We start from the raw sequence: 16,118 nt of genomic DNA, 5'->3' as shown, positions 1-16,118 counted from the left end.
GGGGGTGTCTGTGGGTTTATGGGGGAAAACCTTTCATCTAGAGAGAGGGTCACAAACCACTCTGAGAGACATGCTTGTTTGCCCCACCCAGGGCATGAGAAAGACAAAGGGTGGAACTGTCTACCCAGTTGGTTTCCATGTACCCTCCACTGTCCTTTTTAAACAACTGTTCAGGGAGGAAGGGGAGGCAGGCTGCGGGCCTTCATCCAGGAGACTTGATGCACCGTGGGGAAGTCTGAGGATGAGCAAGACTGCAGAGCAAAGGTGAGCGCCCATGACCAGAGGAGCCTGTTGAACTCTGATTCCTGTCTCGCTCCTCTCCTGTTGTCTAGAACCTCTGCCCTTGCAGCCATGAGGGCTGATCTCACTGTGCTGACAAGGAGACACAGACACACAATAGGTCCACTCTAAAGTATGGTGATGCATACCCTTGGTTCAAATCCTGGGATATTTGCAAGGCTCAATTTGTCTTGTATATAAGACATGTGTGTACTCCTGTGTGCTTGCCATGAGGCTCAATGGTTTGGGATGTAACGTTAGTAACACCTCTGCACAGGTAAAATGTGCCATGAAGTACTGGAAAGGAATTAAACATTAACACAAGATGAATGTCCAGGGCTTGGGGAGATGCTCTGTTGCTAATGGCTTGCTGGAAAGCAGGAGGCTCATCTAGAGTTTCATCTCTAGAACTCATGTAAAAAGCTAGGCTTGGTGGCATGCTCTTGTGATCTCAGTGCTAGGGAGGTGGAGACACCAGCAGCCCTGGGGCTTGCTGGCTGGCTGAGGCTACTCACGAAGCTCCAGGTTCATTAGGGACCCTGTCTCAACAGGGTGGATGGTGCAGGAGGAATGACACCCAAGGTTGACCTCTGGCACACACACACACACACACACACACACACACACACACACACACACACACTAATACATTTCAAATTAAAAAAAAAGATTTCACCAAGTAGAAAAATCAATATGGCAGGCTCTGTACAGTATGATTCCATGAAAAGCTTGAAAAGGCAACACCACATGAAGACATGATGATTGGTGGCTGCCTACATCCTGGGTCTAGGTTGGAGTCAGCTGTTGAAGCTAAAGTGGGAAGTTTCTGGACTGGTGTAAAGGTTTTCCATGATTCTCCCCCTACTCTCCCTTCTACACAGTCTCGCTATATAGCACAGGCTAGCCTCCCACTCAAAGCAATTCTCTGCCTCAGCCTCTTGAGTGCTGGGGTTCCAAGCATGTACCACCACACCGGCCTTCTCCGTATCTTAATTTGGCCCGGCACCATGTCACAGAGTCCCCTTGGTCATGTCCTGGTTGCCATGTTCATCCAAATCCATCTGCTTGGCTGCTCAGTCTTTGGAGCTCCCTCAGGCCAGTGGGTCAGCAGCTTCCGAAACATGCGTATGGCACTGTAATCCCTGGTGGTAATAGTGCCACCTGCCAGGTCCCTTCCTTCCTTGGCACCAAGGAAAGCTGCTTCTCAAAGCAGAGGGTGGAGACACTCAAGTCTCCCTTCTCCAATCCCACCCAAAGCCTGTTTTCTCTCCCTGGAACCATAGCTTCTGGGTTTCAAGGTTTTGTAACTGAAAACTTGTATGTAATCCCTAGGGTAGGCCAAGGCAGTTGAAAACCTGCTTGGAATGGAGCAGAGGAATGGAGAGGTTTTTTGTTTTTTGTTTTGTTCTTTTAAAGGGTGTGTATGGGGAGGGGAATAAACACAGATGATTATTTCAATAAATAACCAATAAACAAATGAATGCCAAAGTGAGCCCCGGAAAAGCTGGACCTTTACAGCGAGAGGATAGATGGGGTCCTAGAGGACTGTTCTGGTAGGGAATCAGTGGGCCGCATGGAGGGGCTGGCAGGGTTGAAAAGACAGTGAAGGAGTCCAGCAGTCACCAGCTGGAGAAAGTCAGGCTCTGAGAGCTGATGTCCCCTGCCTCTTGCCTCCCAGACAGCTCAGGAAGCAGAGGGTGACCCTGGAGTACCGGTGCCGTCAGGTCTAGCTCTGTGATCTCGGACCTGCCTGTACCAGCTCTGTGCCCCTGTAAGGCAGACCTCAGTTTCCCCCTCTGTAAAAGGAGGGTGAGAACGGGGGAAGGGAATGCATACAAGCTCTTGGGATGTGGCTGTGTCTAGAGAGTGGAGGCTCCAGCCGAGAGAGGACGGGATACAGAGCGTCAGGGTGTACAGGGTGTACGTAGGCAGGAGTGGACGAACTTCGACGGGAGCTGGAGGGTTTCCTCAGTCCTAAGATGGAGTTAGAAGCCAGCATGGAAACTGGGCAAGACTGACTTGTGGGGAGTGAGCACAGGGAAGGGAAGGGGTTTCTGGGCTGTTCGAGAGATGAAACAGTTTTAGAGGGCTTTGGGTAGAGCCGGAGTGTCCAAAACCCTGGGAGATCACTGGGGCCTTAGGTCTGGGGCCTATGCTACGGGGCGGAACAAGTGGGCATGTCTTCCGCCATCCTTGGCTCACTGTTTCCTTGCTTCCTCCCCCACCCCATCTCTCTTTTCTCTCCATACCCCTCTCCTCTCTCCCCACTCTCCATTCCTTTCTCCCTCCAGAAGTCTCTCTTTCCTCTCACCCGTCCTCTCTTCCCTTCTTCCTTTCCAGTCTGGTTCTGGAAACCTGGCAAGGCTAGGAGGAGCTTGTTCTCAGAGCCATGTTGTGAGTGACCCACTTGTGTATTTGCGGTTTACCTACCTGTAGAAAATTTATACCCCCAATCTCCCGGTGCCGCAGGCAAATGGTTTTTAATTCAGCTCCACAAATATTGGCTGTGTTCAGGTTAACTGAGCGTACTTTGTGCTCGAGGTGTCGGAGAGATGCAAATGGGAAAACCCAGTCCTTGGAGGAGCCAGTGGGGAGCCCCAGCCCGGGTTGGTATGAGACACATTCACCGTCTTCCTGGAAGATGCTGAAGGGCTCTCTGTCTTCCGTGTGCTCTGGGTCCATTTCTCGCTCCAACAAAGTGCAGAAAGGGGCGTTTTGCCAGTTTTGGAAGATCTCAACAGGACAGTACATTGTGGGCAGAATCTACAGGCATGAGGCTGAGCTCAGCCTGTGGGGACTGGAGGGACTGGGTACACATCTGTCTGTCTGCTGCTCACAAAAGGCATTAGCTGGAGCTAGGGACCTTTGCATCTATTTCTTTCTTTCTTATCAATTTTACAGGATCAATGGTATAAGTAAGACTTTCTGTTCTACCAGTTTTTTAAAATTTAATTTTATTTTTATTTATTTATTTTCCCCTTTCCTCCAGAGCCATGCTAGGCTCTCAGTCGTGTGGGGCTCACTTCTGGCTTTGGAAAGTGATCAAGGAAGGTCCTTCCACGGTAATGAGTTCAGTACCATCTTCCAGAAGTCTGTAGACAAAAGGGAGTTGAGAGAAATGATGGGAATGAGACTTGAAGAGCCAGCAGAGGCAGAGCCAGAAAGGCAGCTTCCCACTCGTGTTCCACTGTGGTTCAGAGAAGGACCACACTTCCTGAGCCAGGCACGATGTTGGGCGGCCTTGTGACAGGTCTTGGCCAATAAATGAAGCCCAGAAACCACACTCACACACATTGAGGGCTAGATGACTTAATTATTCGGTGAGACTTTCCAAAAGCCCCCACTTCTCAGGCTTTGCAAACAACATCATTCTAGTACAGCGGTTCTCAACCTGTGGGTCTTAACCCCTTTGGGCATCAATGATCCTTTCACAGGGGTCACCTGAGGCCATCGGAAAACACAGCTATTTACATTATGATTCATAACAGTATCAAAATTTCAGTTTTGGAGTACCAACAAGATAATGTTATGGTTGGGGGTCACCACAACATGAGGAACTGTATTAAAGGGCCACGGCGTTAGGAAAGTTGAGAACCACTGTTCTAGAAGGTGCTGCTTTGCTTCACCTGTGAAATATACCCCAGATGCAACCCTTCTGCCCATCTCTAGCAGCTAAATAGCAGATGGATGTGTAGCTCATCTGCTTTAAGCCACTGAAAGCAAGGATTCTCCATCATTGCCCATACAACTATGCCTGTCTTAGCAGGTATACTGGGAACATGAAGCCAATGCTTTCTTTTGCTGAGCTTGAACCCAGGACCTCATGCGTGGTAGGCATGTGCTCTACCACTGAGCCACATCCCAGCTCCCAAAGCCGGACTTTAGAGGCAAGTCTTCCTACTTTGGATCGGCATTGAAAAGATACAATCTTTTTCTTTCTCCACATCTTATCAGTTGACTGTCCTCTGTCTTGTCAATATCTATAAGATAGTGCAAGAAAAGGGGCAATAAGGTTCCGTGTGGCTAGGGACAGAAACAAAGTGGTGACCTTATTTGTAGTTGGTGAACTTACGGCTTGACATGGGGATAGGACAACAGGGTTACAGACCATTGCCATTGGCCACCACCACACACTTGAGAGGGCTCTACCTTAATACTCCAAGAGAACAATACCTCTCCATCTGTGGTTTCTGTGCACCATGTTCCAGTCATTGTACTAGACACCAGAGTCGGGTGGAGGGAGAGGAAGACAATTTGGTCCTTCAGAAGACAGCTCTGTCTACTGTAGCTGGAGATGGGGTTGGATCTACAGCTCACAGGGCAGAGGAGGGAAGAGAGAATTCCAGTGAGAAGTTAGAGGACACTTCCTGGGAGAGGTGGCAGGGACCGGTCAGAGCCTATTCCCATCCTGTACGTGGGGCCAACCCCAGATTTTGAGGATGCAAGCTCAGTTGCCTGGCGAGGCTCACCATCCTGTTCCTGCAATGATTCAACTCAAGCTTCCCAAACCCCAAAGGAATCATTTTGCACTTCTACCTTTGACATGTGACTTCCCAAACTGGCTTATAGTGAATGTCCAGGCTTGACAGTGGGGTTTTTCTGCCCCAGGAAGAAGGACAGTGGAATTAAATGCATGCAAATCCTTTCTTTACTGGACTTTGTAAAAACAAACAAACAAACAAACAAACAAACAACAGGTGTTAAAGAAGACCCTGGCTTCAGTCCCCCTGCAGGCACTCTCCTGGACATGCCCCTGCAAGGAGCCCACTCTCCTCCCACCCCACTTTGTAGAGAGGGGTACAGTGCCTATTCCTCAGATCATATGGGGGGACTCCCTGGAGAGTGGCTGGTATGGGAGCATGCTTACGAGGCCACCTTCAGCAAGCAACTTGTTCATAAACAAGACAAATGAATACAGAGCTAACTGGCTGCATAAATATCTTGCTGTGACTGTCTTTTGTCCTCACAGGGAGGTTGCTGACTTTCTCTACTTGGGGGAAAACTTCAGGAGAAAGGGAATGGAGTCTGCCTAGGCGTTTCTGGATGCTTGTATCAGAAAGCAAGTTGTCTGTCAAATTTGAAGGGAGGATAAGGCCTATTACGTTCAGATTCAACAAGAATTTATCAATGCCTCTGTGAAGAGATGCACTGGAAGGTACAGTGTCGTATTTTATTATGAACCGAGTTAGTACTGTAAATTCATTTAGTGATATGCCACAAAAGTCAGGCTTTACAATAACATTGTTTTCCTGGCATAAAAGTGTCTTACCATTGACCTGTGTGCATTCCATTGACCCACAGCCAGAAAACTGCATGGAGCTGAACATTAAACATTTTAAAAACATTACGTACACAATGCAGGAAAGCAGCGCCATCTTTCTCTCTACCTGCCTAGGCTAAGCTCGCTTGTTTTTATTTGCCCCTAACACTTTGTTGGACTTTTAGGGGCGTCTTTTCACACCCGCCCGACTGATTCTCATGCACTTCGGACATATTAACAGGAAGCTCTACCCTTTGGTGAACCAGTTCTAAAATCCACAAACCCCTTTTGCCTCGAGGGGTGCGGGTGACGGCGCGTGTTCGAAAGGCGCTGCTGTCGCCAAATCCCGGAATGCCCCGCAGTTTCCCTAACCTTGACTTTAGGTCCGTTCTCTTTAACCTCAACCTCTTTGCAAAAGCAGCCCTCAAGATGAGCTGTCCTTTGCGGGGGGGGGGGGGGGGGGGGAAGGAAAAGAAAAAAAGAAAAGGCCTAGTTTCGATCATCGTGAAAAGGGCACTCTTCTCAGGAGAGCTTGGAGCAACTTCTCCTACTAAATCGCCCAGGGATTTTAAACGGTCGCGTGCCACAGAGTCCCCATTCGCCAACGACACCCAATCCGCTTCTCGACACTCTTCTTTCCCCACCGGAGAATGGGTGGCAGGACTAGGTGGCGATCTTATTCGTATTTTTTCCCCTCCGGGTTTTGTCATGGAAACGTTCACACAACCTCGACACAGCGGCCCAGCTCCGCCCAGGGACTGAGGGCTTTTGGGACCCTGCGGGAGCGCGCTGCGCTCTCCGGACTCCCGGGGAAACAGCTGGACGCGACCACGTCTCGGGTAGGGGCGGGGGAGGCGACGCTCCGCCCCGGCGCGGCCCCGCCCTCCCAGCTCGCCGGCGCCCTCCCCTCGCCGGGGGCTGCGAGTTGCGTTTGGTAAAACCCAACCCTGGAATATATAGATCACTGGAGCGCAATGAAGTAGCTTTTGGCGAGGGAGGGAGGGAGGGGGGCCTGGACAGTCACAGAGGCCAGTGCACGGCGGCGGTGGCACCTTCCTTCTGGCATCCCGGTCGCCCGGCCCGCGAGGAGGCAGCGGCGGCCGCAGGCGCCAGCAGAGGAGGCGGCGGAGCAACGAGCAGAGGCTAGGCGGACCGGCAGGAGCGCGCGGCCGGGGCCACGCATCTCCACACTTGCACACCAACTCCCGCGCCTTGCACCCTCGAGACCCGGGCTAGGGCTCGGAGAACCTCGGTGAAGCTAGAGGGATCCAGCTCCGGAGCTCGGCCAGCTCCGTTCTGAGCCTCCCGGGCGCTGGTTCTCCGCGCCGGGGTCCCCGCTTCTGCGCTCCGGACGCGTCTCCCGGACAGCCGGGTCCCCGCGGCCCGGACAAAGCCATGAAGCCGGCGCTGCTGGAAGTGATGAGGATGAACAGAATTTGCCGGATGGTGCTGGCCACTTGCTTGGGATCCTTTATCTTGGTCATCTTCTATTTCCAAAGTATGTTGCACCCAGGTAGGGGGCGCGTTAGCGTGGTTTTGTTGGATATTTTCTTCTCTCTCTCTGCTTTCTGCTTCTTCCAACCTCACCTCTTTCCTTCGGCCTCTTCGGGGCTCCTTGCTCCCGGGATCCGCGGGTCACAGAGTTGGGGTAGGAAGAGGGAAGGTGCGCTTCCTCTTCCTCTCCCAGCTCCAGGCAGTAGGTTGAGACCGTAGGAAGAGACAGCGTGTGTGGCCCCTGTCTTTCCTTTCTTTTTCCTCTTTGTGTCTTATCTGTTGGCTAGGTGGCAGGGAAAGGTAGGGGTTGTTGGAAGCTGCCGGGGTCGAGCCTTGGTGGGGGGACAACAAAACTCGGGCCAGGTTGCTGTTGAAGGTTGGGATGAAACGGGCGCCGGGCCGGCTGTTCTGCGCCAGGGAGCGCTGCCTCTTCCTGGTTGGGGACCCCGGGGCGAGTGGTGCACGCCCGGGCGAGGTAATGGGTCCCTGCAGCAGCCTGAGAAGCCCTAAGCTGAGATACCACGTGTTCCAGGCTCGGCTGTGCAGAGCAGGTGTGGGCAGAGGGTGGGTGGGTTCCCGGCGCTTCCCTCCACCCGGTGTTATCTTTTGCGAAACGCCCCAGGGTCTAGCTCCGCAGTGACCTTGCAACTAGTGCTCCAGGGCCTGGCCCACCCCACCCCGGGGGCCCCGAGCTAGGGACTCCAGAGCTTTTTGGGTCACAGTTTGACCACCACAGCTTTTGGACCTACTTTGTGCAGTTTCTAGGCTCATCCCCTCTCTCGGGTTCTGAGCATTTTGGAGATTCCCCAGCTCAAGAATGAATCCTTCCTCACATCCTCGCTGGCTTGGGCTAAATTCCACGTCTGCTATCAGAATAGGGAGAGCCCAGGCTCCCTTCTTTGGGGGGGGGGGGGTTCCAGAAGGAAAGTTTTGGACTAGAGAGGGGGTGCAGGGCCTGGCTGTGCTGCACAGCTTAGAAGCCCAACAGGTAGGACTTTCTGAGAAGGTTCTGTGTTGCCACCCAGTCTTGGTGTCAGGAACCCCTTTTATCCCCCACTTATCCCGGATCCACAGACCTGTGCTGGGCCGCGTTAGCATCCAGGTCCATTTTTGACGCCCCTGAGTTGCCACAGTAATCATTTACTTTTCTAATTTCAGGGAGGAGGGAGAGGGAAACACATTTCCTTCCAGGGAAATGAGGTTGGTTTTGCCTCCCGCCTTCTTGAAGTGTGTATCTAACATTTTCAGTAGATGCAGCCCCGAATTCATCCAGCCTGCCTCTTGGTGAATGGCAGAGCCATCAAGCTGTTCTTTGCATCAGCCAAGCAGGGCTGCCGGCTGTGGGATTCCTTGACAGCGCAGGGACAGACTGGCCCCTCTTCCTTGTGGAACAGTTGTTAGGGCGCCTGGCTGCCAAGAATATGGTCTTGTGCTATACCATGTGGAACCCCAGGACACCCCAGCCAGTCCTGGTAAAAGATGGCTTTTGTTTGCCGCATGTATTTTTAGTTTCATGTCAGCGAACTAAAGCGGTGTTTGTCTCCTCACTCAAACCTGTGGTTGTGGAACTTCTGAGGGAATTTAAAAATGGACTTCGCTGGCATTCTGGGTTGCAAGAGGGTGGGACCAGACAGACGGGCATCTCAAGAGTGCCAAGCTCTTGGGGCCACCCGGGACCAAGCCAGATTCTCTCCCCAGAGGGCTACAAGACAGGTTGGTATGCAGATATAATGAGGCTCCTGCTGTTTAAACAAAGGGCCCAATGATTTGGTCTAGACTTCAGAGCTCTGTTCAGGCCTATTCAAGTTTTGCTGGGATGCTGCATGCCCGGTAATTCTCAGCCGAAATGCTTAGGAGTGTACAGCAGGAATGTACCTGAACCTCCCTATGCCTGTGAATTGTCATCAAAATCCCATGTGCCTGGATCCTGTGGGCGAAGTAGGAAATAGTCCTTAGCTGAGACACTGGGGAAGAAACTTGTAACCTGTAACTGGTGCCTTACACTTCCAGCTCTCATCAGGATTTATTAATTTATTAATTGACTTGGAAGTGGCTTTAGGGTTTTTGCAGTGTAACTTTCCGGAACCACAGCCATGTCTAAGCTTGTGCTGGACTGAACACTGCTCTTTGATCTTGCTCTTGCGGTCCCTTTCGGGGGCCCCCTTCCTCTCCCCGAAATGGCATTTGTTTATAACTCGTATCATGAGGAGCCTGCTTTTCCTGGCCCGCCTTTTAGTGCAGGGTAGATGCTACTTTCAGAACGTTGAATTGGATATGAACTTGCAGATGTCTAATTGAAAGTTCTTACTCAAAATTATACATAGTGTCACAGAGCCCCTGTCATTAATACTATATGGGGGCATAAAATATGCTTTGGAGATAGTATTATATTTTTATTTAGTCTTTCATTTAGTTAACATCTACTGTTGATAATTGAGGCCAAATCATTTTTTTTCTACTTTGAATTTTTAAAAAAAGATTTGAAGAGATTTATTTTATTTTTAATTACTTCCTCCCTGCTGTGTATGTGTGTGTGTGTGTGTGTGTGTGTGTGTGTGTGTGTGTGTGCAGTGCCCATGGAGGTCTGAAGAGGGTATTAGATTTCCTGGAACTGGAGTTACAGGTGGTTTTGAGCCACTCCATATGGGTACTGGGAATTGAACCAGGGTTCTGTGGAAGAACAGTGTGTGTGTGTGTGTGTGTGTGTGTGTGTGTGTGTGTTATGTGTGCAGGTGCCTGCTGAGTCCAGAAGGGGGTTTGAATCCCCTAGAGCTGGAGTTACAGGTGGTTGTGAGCACCTGATGTGGGTGCTGGGAACCAAACCTTGGTCCTCTGTAAGAGCAGCGTGGGCTCTTAGCTGGAGAGCCAGCTTTCCTGCCCTTGCTGCTTTGAATTTGAAAGTGATGTGGCCTTTGAGTCTTGGAAGTCTCATGGTACAGCCCGGGAAGTCTCTCAGGATCAGCCTGGCAGAGGCAGAAGGACCACAACACAGCCCAGACTGTGTGTCCCCTGGATCTGAAGCTCTCTAGAAGGAGTTCTCTAGATACCTGTCTGTGAGACAGAAAAGCAGTATGTGAAAGAAATGAAATCTTAAGTTTTCTTGCTGGTTGGAGGGTGTGAGGAGGGGGAAAAAAAACAAGAACGAAAAGCCAAAACACTGCCCAGCTCTCAGGCTGGCAAATGCCTCTCCCGTTCCAGTTGGAAGCCCGTCTTTTGTATTTTTCTCGTTCATAAGATTGGGTAATTGTGAACTTGAGTAATTGGCCTTCAGATAATTGGCCATTGGTTACGCAGCTGAAGATTTAGGAGTGGGCCCCTGACAGTTAGGCAGTTTTCTTTAGAAATCCTTGACCTTCTGAGTTAATAGTCTCTATGAAGTGCTTTTTTTTTTTTTTTTTCAGGGGGTGGGGGAGGTCAGGGACAGGGTTTTAGGTTTCCTACTAGTTCAGGCATTTTATACAGGGCCGGACACATAGCAGGCTTTCCACAAACTATTTGCTAGTTGAATGTATGAAGTAGACCCTCATCTCCAGCTCCAGGAAGCTAGTGGCTTCAGGGCTTGTCAAGAGCGCCTGCCTTCAACCTCCAGCTCTGCTGCAGGGGCATGTCATGCATTTCCAGACTCCCAGTTCTCTGGTGACTGGCCCCAGTTTAAACCTATTAAGATCAGAGCCTTCACCACGGGCTGCACTGCCCCCAAGGACAGCAGATACTTCTCTGTGTCCTGGATGTGGGAGAAGGGTGGCCTCCTTCAGCTAACTGACTTCAATCCATGCTCACAATGTTCACCTCCATAGGTGTGAATGACAGAGTTGGGGGCCGGAATCACGAACCTGTGGTTTCTTCACCCCTGTGAGTCCCTCCATGAATGCAGCAGGGGAAGTTCATCCTCTCTCTTTAAAATGTCTCACATACTTGCCTAAGACAGCAGGACCTTTGATGGGTCCTTTGATGGAGCTGTGTCATGCCTTGCAAAGCTGGAGGCCGCAGGCTGCACTGTGTCGGGAGGGAGTGAGTCTCCCACCTTCCTTTTGTGGTTCTCACTAGGATTGTGGTTTTGGTTTAAAAGCTGCTGTTCCTGGAGAAGCCTGCCAAGGAAGCCTCTTGCCATTCTTCTCTTCTCCTGCAGTCTGTTCACTCCCACCGTCACTGGGAATTCTTTGACTGGGCTGGGTGTATGGAAAGATTACAGCTTTTATTTAAAGTCGTTATTTGATCAGGCTGAACACAGAATGCACCTGGAAGCATGATTTTAATCTCTAATTTTATCTGTACATTTGAGATCTAGGGAAGAGAAACAATTCCCCACTATTCGCCACTCAGAAGCCACTGAATTTTTTCCCCTCCACAGTGTAGAATGTATACATGGGTTGAATGTCCCTTACTGGAGACTATGACACCCAAGAGGCTCTAGCATTGGAAAGATTTTTGAGAGCCGCCATGGTAACATAAGTGGTGAATTCCACAGCCGGCTTCACATGATAGGTCATAGTCAAAACACAGGTGAATAAAGATCTATGGGGTCAGGCTGCATTTAAGGGGATGGTGGTACACAAATGAGTTTCATGCTTAGCCTTGGGTCCAGTCCCCAAGAGACCTCATTATACATGTGTGGAGCTCCCAGAATTCAAAACCTGTCCAAGATCCAAAAAGCTCCTGGTCCCAATCATTTTAGATAAGGGAAATGTATCATATATATACTTATATATATATACATATATATATGTATATATATATATATATATTTATATTTATATGTAATATAGTTGAGATCCCATAATGCATTTTGTTTCAGTAAAAGCCATTTTATACAAATATTTCACTCTGGTGAGTCATTATTAAAACTTGACACAAGAGTTTAACCACAGCCTTTAAAGTTTACAGAACTCTGTGTGTGTCTGCCCTTCCCTGAGCCCATGCAAAGCATTGGTTCAGTATCTCTATGTTGTTACACATGGCTAATTTTACATCAGGGAACCGTTTTGCTTATGTATGGAATAAGTTTGGGATCATTCTAACACTTAGGGCTGCTTTTCTCTTACCTACTGAAACGTCTTTTGAAAAGGTGCCAGGGTGGACTCAACACTGGGGCCGTTAGGAAGCTGGAAACAGTGTTGAGTAACTGGTGGATGAGACACTCTGAGTCTGGGATCTTCCCCTCCGAAGTTAGTGTCTGTACCTTCTCAGGATTTCCTTCCCTGGTGAGAGCTTTGTGGAGTCCAGCGACTGTCTTCACTTTCTTGCCCTCTGGAATAAGAGGTGACTGAGCACCACAGAAAGGCTGGCCAGGGACTTTCTGAGGGTAGGGGTGATGGGAGAGGGCACCCACCCTCCACTGGCGGCGGCAAGTATGTTTGTATTTGTCTGGCTGAAAATCATTTTGCTTATGATGGGCTCAGGCAACCCACTTATTTAAAAACAGGAAATCAAAGGCTCCCAGTGCTGGTACCACCCTTCCCCTTCTTAAACTCGTGGAGAGACAGACCTCCTCTTATCTTACTCTGGGGGTCAGGGGACACATGCTGTCCGGAAAGTCTTGGCCAGCAAGCCTCTTCTGAAGGTAGATTTGGAGAAGATAATAGAAGTCCCTCTGCTGACTTACTTATTTTTGTCTTTTCTTAGATCTTGTGACCCCTCTGATCTATCAATTAGAATCTCCTGGAATTTACAATTTATACTTTTGGGGTCAGATGTGATACAGTGACACTCACAATTGTTCTATGTTCGGGATTCCACTGCACACATACAAGCCCACACAGAACCTGTGGTGGGCCAGACACCAAGCCAGTGGAGATGTAAATACTGTGTGCAGTTTGTCAGAGGGAAAGAAGAGGAACAGAGCTTGGAAGACAGTTGAGGGATGCGGAAGGCAAGAGCTGCAGTTTGATAGAAAGGTAATCAGGGAATGCCGTTGGTGCAGTGACATCAGACAACAGAGCTGCGGAAGCGAAGGTCCCAGCTATGTCTACAGCCCACACCGTGTTCCGTTGAGAGCAGATCACGGCTGCGTCTTGTTCCCAGTGGGAACATGTCAGGCAGGGGTGCCCAGGGTGCCCAGCGCAGGGGGAGGGAAGCAGCTGAAGATGATGGGGTGTGCAGGGCTTGGCCTTGACTGTGGGAGGGAGGGAAGCGCGGAGGGGTTTCGAGCTGGAACCTGGGGAAGGCAGAGTGGCCAACGCGAAGCAGAGTTGACCGTAAGGCCTCTTGCTGACATTCTTGGTTTATCTTGAGACAGCATCAGTGCCCTCCATGGGAGTGCTCATCATGTCAACCCCCCTACACACACACACATACACACACACACACACACACACACACACACACACACACACACACACGCTTGCGCTTGCGCTTCAGTTTTTGAAGAAGTAACATTTAAGGTACAATCTGTAGAAAAAAAAAACCCACCCACACATAGCTTGTGGGCTTGTGTTGGCACCTGGTAAAAACAGGCTGAATGAACCGGTGATTTGGGAGTGGAAGACCTGGGCCTGAGGCAGGGTACCCCCATCCCTGCCCCATGAATAGCTATGCTTTATGACACTTGGTTTTTTAGACATTTTAGTACAGATGGCATTTGACTGGGTTGCAGTAGGGCATCTTACCATTGTGCTGCCTTTCATGAGCAGCCCTTTTCCTTGTTAGGAGGACATTAAATAGCAGTGCATCTCCATAGCTTCTACCCTCCGAGGCCTTTATAAATCCTGAAGGGACTGTCTGTAAACCACAGCATGCTCTGTGGCCTCAGTCAGGGGATGAGCAAAGGCACTTCTGGAAGGTCCCAGCTCTGGCTGGGGTGCGGAAGTGCAGGGTTAGTTTGACTACTGGCTTCTTCAAGCCTGCCCAGCCTTCTGTGTTTTCTTACCCTGTGTACAGAGACCCTGACTTGATGCTTGTGTCTGTCTCTCTGTGTGTTCACGTGTACAGGTACACGTGTGCAAGTTCATATGTGTGTGAGCGCATATGTGCATCAGAGATGAACCTCTGGAGTCATTGTCTTCCCTCTGGCAAAGCCCATTTTTTATTTGGGGGGAGGGAGTAGGGTCCTTCTCTGGCCTTGAACTTTCTACGTAGGCTGGCTGGCCACTGAACCTGCCTCCGCTCTCCAGGACTGGGGTTTCAGACATACCACCACCAGTCTTGTTGTTTTAGTTTTTAATGTGGGCTCTAAGGTCAATGTAAGGATTGAACTCAGGTTGTCATGTTGGCAAGGTGAGCACCTCACTGACTCTCCCTAGCCCTGGCGCTTTTTGAAATTATTATTATTAGTGGTGGCATTGGTTAAAGAGTCAGAATGGGAAGGAAAGGGGACTAAGTTATTTAATGTGGAGCTTGAACTTGAACTTCAATAGATACAAATTTCCTGGGAGGAGTATGTCCACAAGCCCTGCCCTGGGCCATTCCTCCAGCCCCTTCAGAAATGTACCGCAGTTAGGACTTGACTTGTTATGGTTCCTCTTTTGACTTGTCACAGGCATTCTTAGGAGACATTTAGAGAGTAGATAGCTGAGTCCCAAAGCCTTCTCTTCCAACCCTTTCTGGCCAGCCACACCCCTCAGACCATGAGGGACCAGCCAGGTTGGATCAGTCAGGACCAAACAGATTCTGGTGTGGTGTGGAACATTCTAGAATGGCAGAATGAATGAGGAACACATAGCCACAGAACTTACAGATCTGAGCAGCCATTCCCGATAAGTTCTGTTTATAAATAATTTACCCACATTATTCATCATATGAATATCTAGGAGAGGGTCATGGTGGCTACATACTCACTTTTTCATTGCGTTCTGGATAATTCCATTGATTGACTCTTCCAACTATGATTCTGTGGTTCTTTTTTTTATACTGTAATGTGGCCCATGTAGGCCTGGAGGTCCCCAGAAAGGATGCCATTCTCTTGGGACCCTGGGTTGTGCTGTGACCTTCAGCCTGCCTTCTCTCTGTGATGGTAGGTTTGTTCAAACTGACCACGGCATCTGCAAACCTGCTTGAGTTTCTCTTGTGTGTGTCCAGTTAGTGAAATATGCCCAGAGCAGGGGACTTCCTAAGGTGGCCACTGTGGTTCCTAATTTCTGGTTGCCTGTCTGTCCAGACCTTAAAATACTTGTCCAAAATGTCACAAATTGTGTGTAACCTCAGGTGGTAGGTTAGAAGGGGGTTGGGAGTGTCTGTTTCTGATAATTTGTGTTCCTTACACCAGGTTCCTTTTGTTTCTGAGACACCTTTGTAGACCACCCTGATCTTGAACTTCTGATCTTCCTGCTTTTCCTCAAGTGCTGATATTATATGCATCCATGATCAGGCCAGGCTGCATTTTCATTTTCCTGGTGGTGGTGGTGGTGGTGGTGGTGGTGGTGGTGGTGGTGGTGATGGTGTGTGCATGTGCATGTGCATGTGTACGCTCATGCACGAGAGTGCTTGTGGCAGCCAGAGGTTGGTGTCTGGTGTTTTACTTGCTAGCTCACTGACTGTCCTTTGAGATAGGCACTCTTCCTGAACTTGGAGCTCATTGATAAAGTCTAAGGACCCCCGGCTCTGCCCCTTAGTACTGGGGTTACAGACATGTGCTCTTTGTGCCTGTCTTTTTATGTGGGTGCCGGAGATCTGAACTCAGGTCCTTGTGCTTGCACAAGAGGCACTTGACCTACTGAGCTATCTCCTTAGCCTCAGCTTCATTTTTATAAATGGAAGGTCGAGTAGTCCCTTCCCAGATCCTTTTGGGGTTCAGTGTCACCTGGACTTGTCTTTAGTATATCAGTAATTATCAGAAGTGCCTGCCCCTTGGGTAACAGTCTAATGTGACCCCAGCATTGTGGGGGGGTCAGTTTGACCTTAACTAAGCATGTGGCAAGGGCTGCCGTTCCAACCCAACATCACTGGTTCCGGTGTCTCAGAGAAACAGGTCCTGTCAGCATAGGGTCCTTCCCTACTCTCTTGAATAGTTAATGGAAGAGCTTTGGAGTGTGTGTGTGTGTGTGTGTGTGTGTGTGTGTGTGTGCGCGTGCGCGCGCGCGCGCCCCCACAAAGATGCCTCAGGTGTAAAGGACCAATGGTTGGATTTCAGTTCAAAGCTGTTCATTTCAAG

At 49.8% G+C, this 16,118-nt stretch overlaps 1 protein-coding gene across 2 annotated transcripts in view; it reads left to right on the top strand.

The window, feature by feature from the left end:
* Positions 1 to 6,394: 6,394 nt before the first annotated feature.
* The window catches only part of Chst11 (carbohydrate sulfotransferase 11), a 214,278-nt gene continuing 204,554 nt past the window's right edge, over positions 6,395 to 16,118 (top strand). Inside the window, exon 1 of one of the 2 annotated variants that reach the window (XM_036169944.1) lies at positions 6,395 to 7,037. In XM_036169944.1, the coding sequence (XP_036025837.1) occupies positions 6,935 to 7,037 (103 nt within the window). In that variant the 5' untranslated portion in view covers positions 6,395 to 6,934. Of the gene's footprint in view, positions 7,053 to 16,118 lie in introns of both variants that reach the window. The other variant, XM_036169943.1, reaches the window with a different exon arrangement.

Source organism: Onychomys torridus, chromosome 20 (genome assembly GCF_903995425.1).
Source record: "Onychomys torridus chromosome 20, mOncTor1.1, whole genome shotgun sequence".
Lineage (NCBI taxonomy): Eukaryota > Metazoa > Chordata > Mammalia > Rodentia > Cricetidae > Onychomys > Onychomys torridus.
This window is presented reverse-complemented; position numbering and strand designations above follow the sequence as displayed.